The 15,573-nt window shown below is 34.2% G+C and overlaps 1 protein-coding gene across 1 annotated transcript; it reads left to right on the top strand.

The window, feature by feature from the left end:
• Positions 1 to 284: 284 nt before the first annotated feature.
• LOC148604201 (alcohol dehydrogenase class-3 chain L-like) lies at positions 285 to 14,984 on the top strand. Its single transcript, XM_088549234.1, has 11 exons — positions 285 to 437; positions 5,817 to 5,918; positions 7,522 to 7,660; positions 8,701 to 8,791; positions 9,584 to 9,716; positions 11,551 to 11,637; positions 11,891 to 12,020; positions 12,399 to 12,529; positions 12,961 to 13,096; positions 14,166 to 14,304; positions 14,733 to 14,984. Exons 1-11 carry the CDS (start codon positions 351 to 353, stop codon positions 14,770 to 14,772), a joined length of 1,215 nt encoding a protein of 404 aa, XP_088405360.1. The 5' UTR covers positions 285 to 350; the 3' UTR covers positions 14,773 to 14,984.
• The last annotated feature ends 589 nt before the right edge of the window (positions 14,985 to 15,573 follow it).

Raw genomic sequence — 15,573 nt, 5'->3', positions numbered from 1 at the left:
AAAAGGAAACGAAGTATGATTGCCGGCAATTTTTTTTTGCGCCTGTTTTCGTCGTGAAGATATTGAAGTGATATATAGTTTTATCATGACGAGTTTGAATTTTGTTCTGGTTTGATGACATTATGGATAACATAGATAGTCCGACACTCATAAATCCGACACTCATTTGTCCGACGCTCATTGATAATTCCGATATTGATGTTGATAATTCCAAGATTAAAGTTGATATTTAAAAGATTAAATTTGGAAATTCAAATATTAAAGTTGATAATTACAAGATTAATGTCGACAATTTGAAAAAAAATACAATAAAGGATGACCCAAATACGCTTCCGTAGGGTACATACTAGATGTACACAATTCATTTTCATTTCTATAAATACATTGACAAGGATCACACAGTAACCGCCCTGAAAATGGTAGATTCTACGGGACAGGTATGCAAAACGATTTAATTTGTATCTATTGGTAAAATTTTGCAAGGTAAGCTTAAAACTACAAAACTTAAAATTTCTGAACAAAATAATACATTGTTATATTCATTTTGGGGCGAATAGTAAATTAAATATCTATCTCGTTCTAATGTTGACTAAGTCTCATTTAACATGGTCTTGTGTATACATAGTATATAGTGTATGTCTATTTTTAATAATTGTCGTTCCCAATTTGGTTTAACAATATTCTCATATTTATGGTGCAACTGTTCTCTTCGAGCAAGGTTCAAAGTTCTTTATAATGCCAATTATGGGCACGAATGGGCATACAATCATATTATAAATTTAAGTAAGATAACATGAAACATTTATAGAATAGGCCTGCAGCAGCGCTAAGCTTGTCGTGAAAGGCGACTAAATAGTGCTCAGAACACTAGCCGGGGGCTATGGCGCTCTGCCCACAGAGCAACTGGGATGTGTGCCCCAGGTGGTGGAATGGGGTACTCCTGGTGTGCTACATACTGGGGTTGTCAGGCTATAATACAAAAAACCTGATCGCAAACCATAGTGGTGCACCGTGTTGGGAAAGATGCCACGTTACTCGCAATTTGAAGAACCCTGCTTTGGTATTCGATGGGAGTAGGAATCTTTGCTCTCCACCACATGAGGCTAAATTGCCCAACCCTACCCATCCCTCCCTTTTATCTTGTGACAATCAAAATTTGACGACCCAATTATCCTTGTGTCCCATCCCTTTTTTTCATTTCATCATCCATTTCATGTTCATCACCTGAATATACCTGAAATATTGCTGCTCGGGCGTTAAACCCCAACAATCAATCAATCTTAAATGTTCGGAACTTTGAAACGTGATCTATTTTGCTCAACACAATGTGAAAAGAATTGAGGAAATATGGCAAGAATTAGGCTTCAAGAATCTTGTAGAATCATTTTAAGGGGGACAAATAGCACCCGACATAATTGGATTTCTATCTATTTCTGAAATGGAACAGTTAGGCGTAGTGGATATAGATCGGAAATGATGAAAGTACGTCTGTAATTTTAGCCTTAAGGAAGTCGAAAACCAAGTAAAAGTGGTTGAAATTTCGAAATTCCGAAAGAATTACTTAAAAACTTATAAGAAAGCAACTTTACAATTATGAAAATCAGCAAGATTCTTCCGGTTTCTGAAAATATTGTGTATAGAAAAATGAAGATGTACGAGTAAAGCAAGCATGACTATGATGGCGTTGCAGATGATACACTTGACCAGGTAGTCAAACAAATCATGCATGGAGGAGTTACCGCAAAGTGGAGTAGTGATGATAGGTCAGCTTTTACGGCAGAAAAAAACACAAAGGCTTTTTTTATTCCGTCAATTTCGCGCAAACCGTTACACAATTACATTGATGCTAACGTTTTAGAATTTCATGCGCGATATTAATTAAATTTCTTTTGCCAGACGTTTATCTCCAATCACCTATTCACTACGTTAAGGACAGACCATTTAACTTGAAAAGGGAGAGGGGGCTTTTTTTCTTTTTAAAATTCTTTTAATTTTTTTTTATTTGGCGAAATTTAATTGTACCCTCATTTGAGGTGATATACTCATATACCAAATATCAAAAAATGTTAGTGGAGCTAGAACTCCAGGTATTATGAGAAAGTTTGTTCCACAGTTTGACTCTTGCAGGCAAAAAGTATTCAGAGTAGAAGTTAGTTCTTGTGCGAATTTCTGAAATATTTTGTGATTGTCTAGTATAATACCCGCGCAAAAATGAATCAGCCGAGTTTGGAATTAACGGTTGCAAATACTCTGGAGTTTCCTTGATGATAATTTTATGTAATGATATGAGTCTATGTTTTCCCTTCTGTCCGAATGTTTTTCCCATCCCGTTTCCTTACAAAGTTTATTGATAGATGTTAATTTGGTCTCTCCCGTCACAATTCGCATGGCTTATATCTGAACACTTTCTAGCTTGTTAACTAAGGACATTGTCGAGTTGTTCCAAATAACGTCACCACATTCTAAAATTGGCCGTATAAAAGAAAAATACATTTTCTCTAAGGTGATTCTATCAAGAATGAAACGCATTTTTCTTAGAATATTAATCCTACTATAAGCGACCAATATCATTCGAAAAACTTATTGATTTACACATGAATCACCCTTTGTAAACGCATAGTACTGACTTGGAGTATTCTTGTTTTTCAACAAAACAATGTGGACGTGTTTATAGACACATCTTTAAAAGCATTTAGAAAGAATATATAATAATTAAATTGGTCTATAATTTTTCACTTCACTTGGGTGATTATTCTTAAAAAATGGGCGTTACATTTGCTTTCTTCCATTCAGAGGATGAGAGTGACCAGTTAAAAATTTTACATAATGGAAACTTTAATACCGAAGCTGCTTCTACATATATTAACAAGCGGGGATTTATCAGATCAGGACCTAATGCTTTACTAGTATCCAAATTTTTTAGCACATCGTCTACCTCTCAGTCGTTCTTCAGAAACAATACGGGGGGTGGAGGGGGGGGGTTAGCATCGAGAAAGGTGTGCAAGAGTTTGGTCTTCCTTTGAGAGTTAAATCGGACAAAGGAATGGAAAATCTTAAAGTAGCAGAGTATAATGGTAAAAATCCGAGGGCTGATGGACAAAAAACGCATAATAACGGTAAGCTTTGAACTTTACCGTTTCCGATTCAGGCAGTGAGGCTCGTTACAAGACTATATAGGTCATAAACATTAGCACGCCCCGATATCTATGAATATTCATTGCCAGCTGCTTAATCGGGTTCATAATCTGTTTCACTGGTCAATATCATAGGCGACTCAAAGATCGCTACAACGTACCTTTTTTCGGTATAGCATCGCTTTTTACCCTTTGACCTTAAGGACACTCTTCTATGGAAACGCAAGTCACCTGATTGCAGTTCTTTTTCCCGTTTGGCCAAATACTGATAACTTAGTGGGGTTCGATAAAAGGAAATTGAAATTGCGTGCCGTGCGTTATTTCCTGATGAAAATTATAAGTAAAAAGAACAAATTTTACTGCGTCGGCTATCTTTTTTTTAATGATAGTACTTGTTTTTTAAATATCATACACATGTCTATATTTTTAGCTTGTATTAGAACAGGAAGTTTATATTAAAAGGTAATGATAAGTTAGCGTTGAGTTTATGTAATATTACCCGGTTTCCGATTCAAACACAGCCGTTCGTTACAACTGATTATAAAAAGGTCATATATATTTTCAGGACACCGATATCTATACATAGCCATTCGGGTCATAACGGTTACGAAAAAGTTCGCAATTATATTAAGGGAACCAAGATTTTAGCAGAATTGACCCGATTTTAGAACATATCGCATTTGTATCATTTCGGATGTTGAAAGTATGCCAAAATCAGTGACAGTGAATATTTCACGATTAGCGACTTTGAACACTTCAGTATTTGATTTTCTTAATCGATGCCTCCTACAATGACAAACCGCCATCGTCTTAGCTTGTGATTTGTGCGTATATGCCACAAATGACAACATCCACGTTATAAACTCGTCGTCGACTTCTTCGCGCTTGTCTTCATCTAGCTTCGTCATGTAGGCTGTCATTAAGTTGGAATTATGAAACCTGAAAAAAATTTTTTTAGATTAACTACATGATCGTGCTGATATTTGGTATGTGGATATATCACCTCAAATGAAGCTACAATTTAATTCCGCCAAATGAAAAAAAATAAAATAAAATAAAATAATTTTCACGCAAAAAAAAAAACCTCCCCCTTTCCAAGTTAAATGGTCTGTCCTTAACGTAGTGAATAGGAGACTGGAGATTAATGTCTGACAAAAGAAGGTCGATTAATATCTGCGCAGGAAATTGTAAAACGTTATCACCAATAAAATTGTGTAACGGTTTGCGAGAAATTAACGGAATACAAGCCTTCGTGTTTTTCTGCCACAAAAGCTGACCTATCATCACTTCTCCTCTATGAAGGAATTTCTTAATGCATGATTTGTTTGACTACCAGGTCTATACTGCATCATCTTCAGCGTCATCAAAGTCATGCTTGCTTAACTTGTACATCCTCATATTTCTATACACAGAACATTCAGAGACCGAAAGAGTCTTACTGATGTCCATAATTATTGTGAAGTTGCTTTCTAATAACTTTTCAAGTAATTCTTTTGGAATCTCGAAATTTCCACCATTTTTACTTGGTTTTAGACATCCATAAGGCAAATATTTCAGACGAAATTTCATCGTTTCCGATTTATATCCACTACGCCTAACTATTCCATTTCAAAAATAGATAAAAATCCAATAATGTCGGGTGCTATTTTTTCCTTTAAAATGATTCTACAAGATTCTCGAAGAAGCCTAATTCTTGCCGTATTTCCTCCATTCTTTTTACATTGTGCTGTGCAAAATTGATCATGTTTCAAAGTTCCGAATATGTAAGCCTTGCAATGAGGTAATCAAAGCTTTTTACAGCATATAATGAAGATTGAACAGCATATAAAGATGTATAAACATCATATAAAGAATAGTGCAGATGTAGAAAAATACACCGCATATATGAATAAAACTACCGCATATAAAGATGAACCCACCGCATATAAAGATGAAACCACCGCACATAAAGATAAATCCACCGCATATAAAGGTCAATTGACTGCATATTAAGATAAAGCCACCGCATATAAAGATAAAATCACTACATATAAAGATAATACAACCATATATAAATAAGAAAGTACCGAATATAAAGAAAACAGCACCACATATAAATGTAATTGACCCGAGAAGACAGTTACGGCGTTCCATACTATGCTATATCAAACCCCAACACTGTGAACATACGGCCTGTTGTTCTTTTGAAACCGATTTGTTCCTTTTAAATTGTATTGATTTGTATCATTTGTATACAGAGATATATCCAATTAATCAAAATGTGTTAACCTTTATGACCCCACATACTTCAATTTGGAGACATTTGCAAGATATGGTCGCTTCAAATCTAAACGTATGCTATTTTTCTGATTTGTTTAATTTTTTTTTCAGTATAATGACAGTGCACTGATTAAACAAAACTGATATAATAATTCGCTTTGACCCGAAGAGAATGCCCGGTAAAAGTATCTGATTTATCATATATAATTAACTTAATATTATTTGTAATCGATTTTAAAAGGTAACACATGCAACACGACCAGCAGTTAAAGACGATTAGGAAAATACAAAGAAGAGCGAACCAGACTGGAAAGTGCAGATTATATAACATCGTTATTATAATAACATGTCATTCAATATATGAGATATCAAAAGTTACTTTATATAAAATTACTTATATAATGTCTTGTTTTACCACTTTAGCCCATTCAGTGCAAAGCTGGTGTATCATGGGAAGTGGACAAACCAATTTCGATCGAAACGATCGAAGTTGCACCTCCTCAAGCGGGAGAAGTCAGAATCAAGGTAAATACACATTTACACATACATGTACCTAAATATCTTAAATATTTAGCATAATGTAGCTAGGTCATTCAGTTGTTCATATAAATAAATATTGTCAGTAGACGAAACACGTGCTGTAATAAATTATATATGACATTTTAAGACGAAAAGTGGCGATACGAGTTCATTTATTCAATTTATTTTATTTATATATTTGGCCTGTGGAATTGTCAATTGGAAATAATCGACACGATGTTTCAGCAGAGTAAACCTTACTTTGTCTTTCTCCACGTCATTTTTTTAACCTTCTTCTCGAATTCATTTGACGAACGAGACGATTATAAATTTCTAGTGCAGTAATATACCACCTTCCCCTGCATATACGTGTAGTGTTTATATTTATCAGCTATTATAAGATATGCCAAAGCAAGAAACCACTACTCTGACTACTTAATGCATCACTGTTACCGGAGACGTGCAGGCTCTTAGACCAACGTTAAAAAATTACGTCTCATACCCCACCTTTCTACGTTTTATTTCCTATTTAATCTAGAATTAATTGGGTAATATTCGTTTCTGAGAAAGAGATTATAGTTGATGGATTTTCTAAATGTCAATAATTTTATTTAATTAATTTGAACTTGACGTGTCTTCCCTACAAAGTTCAAGACTTATTTTGAAGTTGGTGTCTTCTTTGTTTTACCTGTATTTTAATTGTATTTAGATCCTTTTAATTTCAATTATTTATTGTCCATATCTTATGTCCTATTTTGACTAAAGTAACTGATTTTACAGATTTTGATCGGTGTCAATTTTATTCTGTCCGTTCATATTGCAATAAATTATACCAAAAATAGTTAAATGTAATGGAAGCGAGAGGAGGTTTAGCGTCCTATAAATCTTGTGCCACCGAAAAGGTCTGTTCCAAGTCAGGATCATTCTGGTAGTCTCCAACTTTACGGTTTTACCTGAATATTGCCATTACTTATACGGACTTTCATTTTTGCTATTACCTAGAGTTTGTCGGTTCAGTAATTATGTTCCTCAAACGAAACGTAGTAATATTTTGGTTTTTGGTATTTTCAAACATGGCCACCGTAGTTTTCCTTTACTGTTTCGTTTACCCCGGACTTGTTGCTTTGTGCGTATTATTTTAGTTACTTTGTGTTCTTTGCTGTGTATGTCTGTTTTCCATGTCTGGTCTTTGTCCCTGGATTGCATTCTTTTGATTTCTGCTGTAACCTTGGTTCCCTTGATTACTCTTTTAAAGAAAAAAAATCATAAATATAGGAAAAAAATGGTAGAGACTTGATATTTGGTTCAAAAATAGGTCATAACAGAGGCTTCCGAACAGCCGTATTGAAATTAAAAAAATGGTCGCTATTTCAAGATGACCGCCCGTCGAAAACTAAAGAAAAAAAAATAGGAATTTGAAAAAAAAATCATGGAGCCGAAGAAACTGATTTTGAGACATCCTGTGACGATGGGAATGTTTGGGGGGACATCTTTATATGTGCTGGTGTCCTCTTTCCTTGGTTCAAGACTATAGCTCATTATCAGATTGATGTGGTATTCATTTTAACAGTTTGATTTAATCAATCTTTATCTCTACGTTTAATTATAGATTCTGTATACGGGTGTATGTCACAGTGACCTTAGCATGATGAATGGAACTGCCAAATGTAGGTTTCCTATAGTTCTAGGACATGAGGGGGCTGGTGTCGTAGAAAGTGTTGGTGAAGGAGTTACACAGTTTAAAGCTGGTAATCATATTTTAATATTGAATTTCGTTCACTGGAGGGGCTATGCTTTCATTATCTATATTTGCTGGTCATAACCGTGGCCTCTGTAGAAAAAAAAAAACGTTTATGGCCTTGATACAACACTGCAACACTGATCATATTCACTTATTATGAACTTACGTTAATTTTATACTGGCACATAACAAAAATTTAAGAGGATGTAGTCCTCATAACGGTATTGAATGCGAAATAAAGTCATAGCTTGGAAGCACTGACGGCCTGATTTAAGTCTGACAGGTAGTCACGTCTTTCGGGGCTTCCCATACAAAGTTCGGTATTTTCGTATCTTCTCTACTAAAAAGCGTTTATTATATGGTCTTCAATGTTTTTTTTTTTAAATTCAGATGCTTTTTTTTTCGTTTCCGACATGCCATAAGAGTAAGCCTTTGTCCGAAACTTACGAACACTACGGTATACCGGTCTCACTGGTTAACGACTAGAAGTGTCAGGAAGCGACAAAAACCATCAAGATTTCTAGAAAAAGCGACAAGATTTTTTTAGATATATCAGTAAATTCAACTTCGTTCTATTACAGGTTTGCATTAAGCATAGACACTGATGTACATCATTTAAAAATATTAGTTTTACATATATTTCCAGATTTTGAATGCCCAATGTCAAGCACATAAAACCACTTTGAATTTTGCTACCTTCCTGATGTATTATCTATAGTAGTTGCTAATTTTTAGGGCATTATCCTGGTAAATGTACTCTCCGAAGGGACATCGATAATGCTTGAAATGTTTATGATGCTTCGATTCTCCCTTATCTCCACGGATCGGAACCCCCTTTATTAACTTCTGGATCGGAACCCCCTTTTTTAACTTCTGGATTGGAACACCGTTTATTAACTTCTGGGTCGGAACTCCCTTTATTAACTTCTGGATTTGAATACCCTTTTTAATTTCTGTACCTATCCTGAATCTTATATCACCTATCATATAGAAAGCATCATTACAGAATCTGTGAGGTAGTTATCTGAGATCTATATCTTTACATAGGAGACCACGTCATACCGATGTATATTCCTCAGTGTGATAAATGTGTCGCATGTAAAAGTGGTAAAACCAATGTCTGTGATTGTTTTCTTGGGTATGTATATTTCATTTTATTAAGGGGTATGGTAGTATTTATTTTTCTTTCACATTCCATATACTACCATAAACAGATAACAGCAAAATGATGTCTTATATCTCCATGTGTTCGATATATCATCGCATGCATTATATGTATAATGGAATCTATCTAAATAAAACATTCCATAATCTGGAAATCTGTTTAAACCAGACACATCTAAAATTCCATTATGTCAGTTTTAAAATATATTTTGAACCTAGCTATGTAAAATGAACACCCGTTTACACTGAACAAATCATACAGTCTAAAAGGAGTTCGAGACAGGTTTCATTGTTTTTCTTAATAAATGTATACTATTGCTGTTGCATCTTTTAACTAGCACAATAAAAAAATCGAGTCAGGGTGTCGATTTGTACATACCAGGGTCTGTTCGATGAGTCAATCGTTTGCATCTTGAGATGGACGGAATATCTGCCAAAGACGTTAAACCACAATCAAGCAATCAATCAATATGGTAAAACAAGTTATCATATATAAAACAGTATTTAGTCAAATTGTTCAAGACATTGAATTATCTCTTAATATTTACACTAAGGTATTCTGTCTCAACATGAGTAGGACCGATATTCTTAATTTGTCTATTGGGAATCTGCACACACAAAAAAAAATGGATTATATATTAGAGGCCAAGAATATTAACACCCAGATCCCAACTTACTAATCATTCTATATTGAATCTAGTAAATCATTTACTGATCAGACGGTTAGCAATAAAGGGCCAAAAACTATTTTGTATTTTGTTTCCAGACCAGCATATCAAATGGGCATGCATAATGATGGAAGCACCAGATTCACGTGTAATGGACAACAGCTCTCAAAGTTTTTAACATGCGGAACATTTAGTCAATACGTAGTTCTTCCGGAAATGTCGGTTTGTAAGGTGAATATGCCCATTCATGAAATACTAGTGTATAAATATGTCCATCAATTTGTCTGTTACTTGGGTTTTTCTGGTCAGAATTGTTCTTTTTTTAAATTTTTTTTAAAAATTTTGTCTGGCCTGCAATTGAAAGTTGCAACTTAACAACCCCCCCCCCCACCCCGAGTAATAAGGATTTTTAAGTAAGTGCATATATTAACGTTAAATCGACATTACGTTAACGTGTAATCAAGGGAACCAAGATTCTAGCGAAAATCAAAAGATCACAATCCAGGGAAAACAGACACACACAAAAAAGAGCATGAAATAACCACAATATTACGTATAAAGAAACAAAAGGACATGAGCAACTCGGACTCAAAACTGGGAGCATGGAGCAGGTGCAACGGAAGAGTAAGCGTCCTCTGCTTCTCTAGAAACAGTTCATCTTAAAAAGAACTTTAAATATCATCTTTGAAAAAAAGCCATCATACCAACATAGCATAGGAAATGCGCATGTATTTCCCACTTTCACAAGTTAAGTGTAAGTGCTTGTAGGAATCAGGCAAAATTGGAAAAATCAGAAACATGCATGTCAAAACTCCCCAGGTCTGACAATGTAATATCACTCAAGAATACTTTCTCTATTTGAATAGACCATTATTTGATCTCTGCATCACTGGTACAAATAGTCAAATTACACTATCAAAATGATGGGTTTATTCATACCATGTTTCACCGACTGCCTAATCCTTACAGAGACTGACACTAAATATTGGCCGTTTTACCAAACATTTGTAGTAAAGAAAATCAGCATTGATCGACATATTCGGTATTTGGGTCAGAAAATCTTTCAATTTGCCAATTTCCTACATGGAACAATGTAACTACTGTTACTCTGAAGTATGAGAATCATTTTTTTATTTATATTCCAAAGTTTCTGTACGAAAATAAAATTGTCCTAGAAAAGAAATATTTAATTATTTGAAAATGAAAGCTAATAAATACTGTGTATAAAATGTATAAAATCTTTTTTGAGTTAATGTTAAACTTATAATAATAAACAAGCAACTATAGTCATGCCATTGTATAATATAACCTTAATGAAATTTGGTAGAGCCCAAATTACTTTTCGTTTTCCGTATCGTCAGATTTACTTTAAATTTATCTGTGACAACATCTCTTCGGCACTTTCATATCATAACTCATACGTTATGCCAGAGCTTGCTGTACCTACGCAAACTTTTTGTATCGCGGTAGACTTCTTACAACTAGGCCTTCTTACAACAGGGTTATGTTGCTACAAGATTAAAGTCACCTACAAAATTAAAAATGAACATGGTCGTCATCATGAAGTCGTGGATCGTTATGGCGTATCCTGATTGACCATGAGAACCGATTTGTTCACCGGGTCATAGTTTTTCTTTCCTCTTATTATTTTTTTTTAGCATTTTATTAGCAACTCTGGTGTTGTTTCAAGAGTTCGGAATCCGGGTCTCTCATTTACTTTTGTTTATTTGTAGGTGTTATTTTCTGTTTTGTCATGTTCTTTGTTGTGTATGCAGTCAGTTTTTACTGTCTCTTGAATTAAATTATTTTGCTTATGGATCGAATCATGGTTCCCTTGATTTCCCATCCGCGAATAAGGTGACGTAATTAGTGGTAAACTAGAAATGTTGCTATGCTTTGTTCAACGATCTGCAATTTACTAGTCAGACATATGAAGTTTAGTGACGTTCGTGCTGGGTGTTGGAGTATAAACTATGCTTTTTAGTCAAATCTTTTAATGCAGTTAACCTAGCTGTTTTTAATATGTTTGTGTATACACAGTGCATTGTTTTGTTTATATCACCAGATTGTCCAAACTGCGCCGTTAGACAAAGTATGCCTTCTGGCATGCGGTATAGCTACAGGTTACGGGGCTGCCTTAAACACAGCAAAGGTAACATCAGTTCAATTAAACATATGGACTGCTTGCTTTTCTTTTTATAAATTTGTTGTGCATTAGTGCTGATATACGTGAAATGAACTAAGTAAATCATGAGGATTAATTAAAAGCTTTAAGTAAAAGAGTAGGACTGAAAACTATTATGTCAATTTTTCAAAAGTATTTAGCATGATAATATATGATTGTATGTTGTTGACTAATTTGTTAGAGTGCATACGTAACATTGAAGCAAGAATTCTTAAACTAGGTCGAGGCCGGTTCAACTTGTGCAGTTTGGGGACTGGGTCCCATAGGTCTTTCTGTGGTTATGGGCTGTAAGAAGGCCGGAGCGTCAAAAATTATTGGAATAGACTTGAATCCAGACAAATTTGAACTAGGTTCGTATAGTATCAGAATATTGAACTACTTTAGAATACATGCATATTAACAGCCCATTGAACAAATTGGAATGAAAACAAACGTATATTAAATAAAAGTTTGGTAGAAGTAAAGCGATTCATAATTGTTATATTCCCGTCTGTTCGTCCGTCCGTACGTCTGTCCAGTCGTTTCATGTCAGCGCATCTTCTCATGAACTGCTTACTGCGGATGATGGGATTATACATTGTATATGCGTAACTATTCTATTCCGTTGCATTTCAATTGACGCAACGTTTGGATTTATTTCTCAATTTATTCTTATTTCTGTTATTTCTAGGTTTCATTTTCGTTCTTATTTATTTATCACTTATAGATTATAAATGGTTCCACTTTAGGTAAAAAGTTTGGTTTAACAGAAGGAATTAACCCAAAAGACCACGAAAAACCTTTGCATGAGGTGTTGATAGGAATGACTGGCGGTGGACTCGATTATGCTTTTGAATGTATTGGAAATATACAGGCCATGGTGAGTATTGCGCATTTTACGATATGATATTGTCTGACCATTTAGTATAAATTGATCAAAGAGAGCTATTAAAATATTTGTTCCATAAAGTGGTGACTTACATTTGCATTTAAATACAATAACAATGCTTACATAACGAGAATGGACATGGCGAATATGTCAAAGAGACAACACAACTCCGTCGGGATGAAAAATGTCAGCATTTGTACTTCACAATGCATATTCTTATTATAAGTCTTAAACGAATAACGGTTTAAATTAAATTGATGATAAATTTCTAGTTGCTTTAAAATGAATTGCATAGACTAATGATAAACAGTTTTGACATGTTGGTTTTGCTCACATAACAAAATGACATTACGTAATATTTTCATATACTAGGTGTTCAAGCACAAAGTACATGTAGGTCTATCTTTACAATGCTATTACAGAAAACGGCTTTTGACTCGACAAGAGTAGGATGGGGCAAAACTATTATTCTGGGTATTGCTCCAACTGATGCTGAACTTAGTACCCAACCACTAATGTTATCACTCGGCAAAACTATAACCGGCTCAGTTTATGGAGGTAAGCATGGCATTGTTTCTAGTTACAAAATGCCATGGATGTAATAAAATTTCCAAATAATTTACCCTTACATATACGTAAATGAAATTAACTCGACGGTTGTTTTTATATCACTGCAGAAACATTTTTCCGTCGTATAAAGGTATCACCATGTTGTCGTCGTCGACAGACTTATGCTTCAAAGGGTACGACATTGGGCTATGCCCCAAACATCAACTTTTTTCTATTGCCATCACTTGGCGTCCGTCGTCGTCGTCGTCAACAATTTCTTCAAACATCTTCTCCTCTGAAACTACTGAATGGATTCAGATGAAACTTCAGATGATTGTTTCTTAGAGTATCCTGCATAAAATGACGTTTGGATTTTTGATCGGTTAAAAAACATGGCCACCATTGCATATATCTCCAAAAGTGTTAGGTTTAGCCAATATCTTTCAATTGATGAAATGATCCTTATGATAAGTCCTACCAAAGTCTTCATCAAGTCAAAATTGTTGGACAACTTGTTAAGAGTAATTGCCCTTAAATGGCAAAGGATTAACCAGGTGAAAGATTCAGTCTCCTGTGAGCTTCTTGTTTATTTTTGCTCCGATTTTGATTTTGTTATTGGATTCCTTATGAAAATCCCTGCTTTTTTCAATCAGATTTCAGATTTGCATAATAAAAGAATTATGGACGTAAGCCTCGGTAAATATCTCATTGAAGTGTTCAATAAGACGATATTGCATGAAATAGGCGGCCACCATTGTATAAAGGGTACTGCATGGTAGGGTAAGGACCATGCTACCAGTCTTAAGTGACCCGATTGTTTATTTACCTTTTTTGTTTGTACATGGTATTTTTGTTATATTTCATGTTTTTTTTTGTTGTGTTTGTCTATTTGTTATCTCAGGATTATGTTTTTTTTGTATTGGTGTTCTTTTTTATTACCGTTCGAGGCCTGGTTGTCTTGGTTTGACTTTGCCCAGACTTTAGAATTAATAGAGAAATTAGAAAACAGCTTAGAACTAAAATTGAATAAATCACATTTAAGAATTGTCTAAATATATATTTTTACTCGATTCTACAGATTGGCGTGGTAAAAAGGACGTACCAACCTTAATAGAAAGTTACAACAAAAATGATTTAAAACTGGATGAATTTATAACTCATAGAATGGGACTCGACAACGTAAACGATGCTTTTGATTTAATGAGACAATCTAAAAGGTATTCATTGTTTAAGATGAAATATTGACTTTTTTAATTATTGAATGGATATTTCCATTTTGTTTTGTTTAACGTTGATATATTACATATGGGATTGCAGTTAGTTACTTTTATGCATGAGTATTAGGTACATTGTACATGTACCCAGTTAATGAAGACCAAACTTCATCATTTTGATAATATTAGTGTTGAGCAACGATAAAATGTGAACTTTACCCCCACGTGTATGGTTAAAATATTATAGATGTTAAAGCTTTTGTGGGAGATATGACCGTTTGTTATCTTCAACAAAGGCGCGGGCGTGTGTTATGAAGACATGAAGTGTACAGAAGGTACAACTCTTAATACCGTTTGCAACCTGAATAGTCCTGAATTAAAAAAAAAAGAATTAGACAATTTTTTATTTACTTTTCCATTTTTCGTTTTAGCTTGCGGACTGTAATAAATCTTTGGCCAGAAGAACAGTGATATTGTACCAAATGTAACCTGTTGGACGGTGCAATAAATGCAAGACTAAGTTTTAGTGTAAACAGTGTTTATTCAGCAATATTACATGATAAGTACAGGCGAATATATCAAGAACTTTTTATTACATTAACCTGGTAACTGTAATAATAACTGTAACATGGTTTGCAATGTGTATTAGTTTTGATATATATAATAAATGTGTTTCAATGTAATAAATGTGTTACAATGTAGTAAATGTGTTACAATGTTGTAAATTTGTTACGGTGTGATACTTGATGATTGCGGCAATATTCGTTCTTGTCGATTTTCTGTTATCTGCCGTTTAAACATACACTTACAGTTTACAAGACAGATTAAATAGTAAACTTCTTCAGTAAGATATTATACCTGACGGAAACCTATCGCGACGAGTGCAATAGAAATCGCGCTCTCGTTTAGTTGAGGCGGAAAAGTGAATCCTGTTTTTTTTATTGCCGTTGCTAATGACCTTAAAAGTTACTATTTTCAATTTAGGTTAGGAATATTATTAGTAAACATTAAATTATCAACAAAAACTGCATCAAATTAAGATAAAGCATCGACCATTAATTGAAATAATTTTGAGTGAGGGTACGTTTAATAAAAATGTATTACGCTTTGTGTTTGATCCCCCCCCCCAAAAAAAAAAAAAAAATCAGGAAAAATACACAAGTCCGTCAAATGTGTATCTACCAACATAATAGCTGTAATAAACATTGAAATAAATTAAAGTGAGTCGGAACACATGACGTACATTTACCTAAGTTCATCTGTATAAACTAT

Source organism: Perna viridis, chromosome 10, assembly GCF_037379345.1.
Source record: "Perna viridis isolate PV_CMFRI_1.1 ecotype Kerala chromosome 10, ASM3737934v1, whole genome shotgun sequence".
In the NCBI taxonomy this organism is placed as follows: domain Eukaryota; kingdom Metazoa; phylum Mollusca; class Bivalvia; order Mytilida; family Mytilidae; genus Perna; species Perna viridis.
The sequence above is the reverse complement of the archived record's forward strand: the minus strand, read 5'-3'. Positions and strand labels throughout refer to the sequence as shown.

What these genes read in the sequence shown, in the direction of transcription:
- LOC148604201 (XM_088549234.1), top strand. Translation starts at nt 351, where the DNA reads ATGTACACAATTCATTTTCATTTCTATAAATACATTGACAAGGATCAC. An exon ending in AGTTACACAGTTTAAAGCTG is followed by an intron (nt 7,661 to 8,700) that starts GTAATCATATTT and finishes ATCTTTACATAG; the next exon opens with GAGACCACGTCATACCGATG. An exon ending in TTAATGAGACAATCTAAAAG is followed by an intron (nt 14,305 to 14,732) that starts GTATTCATTGTT and finishes TTTTCGTTTTAG; the next exon opens with CTTGCGGACTGTAATAAATC.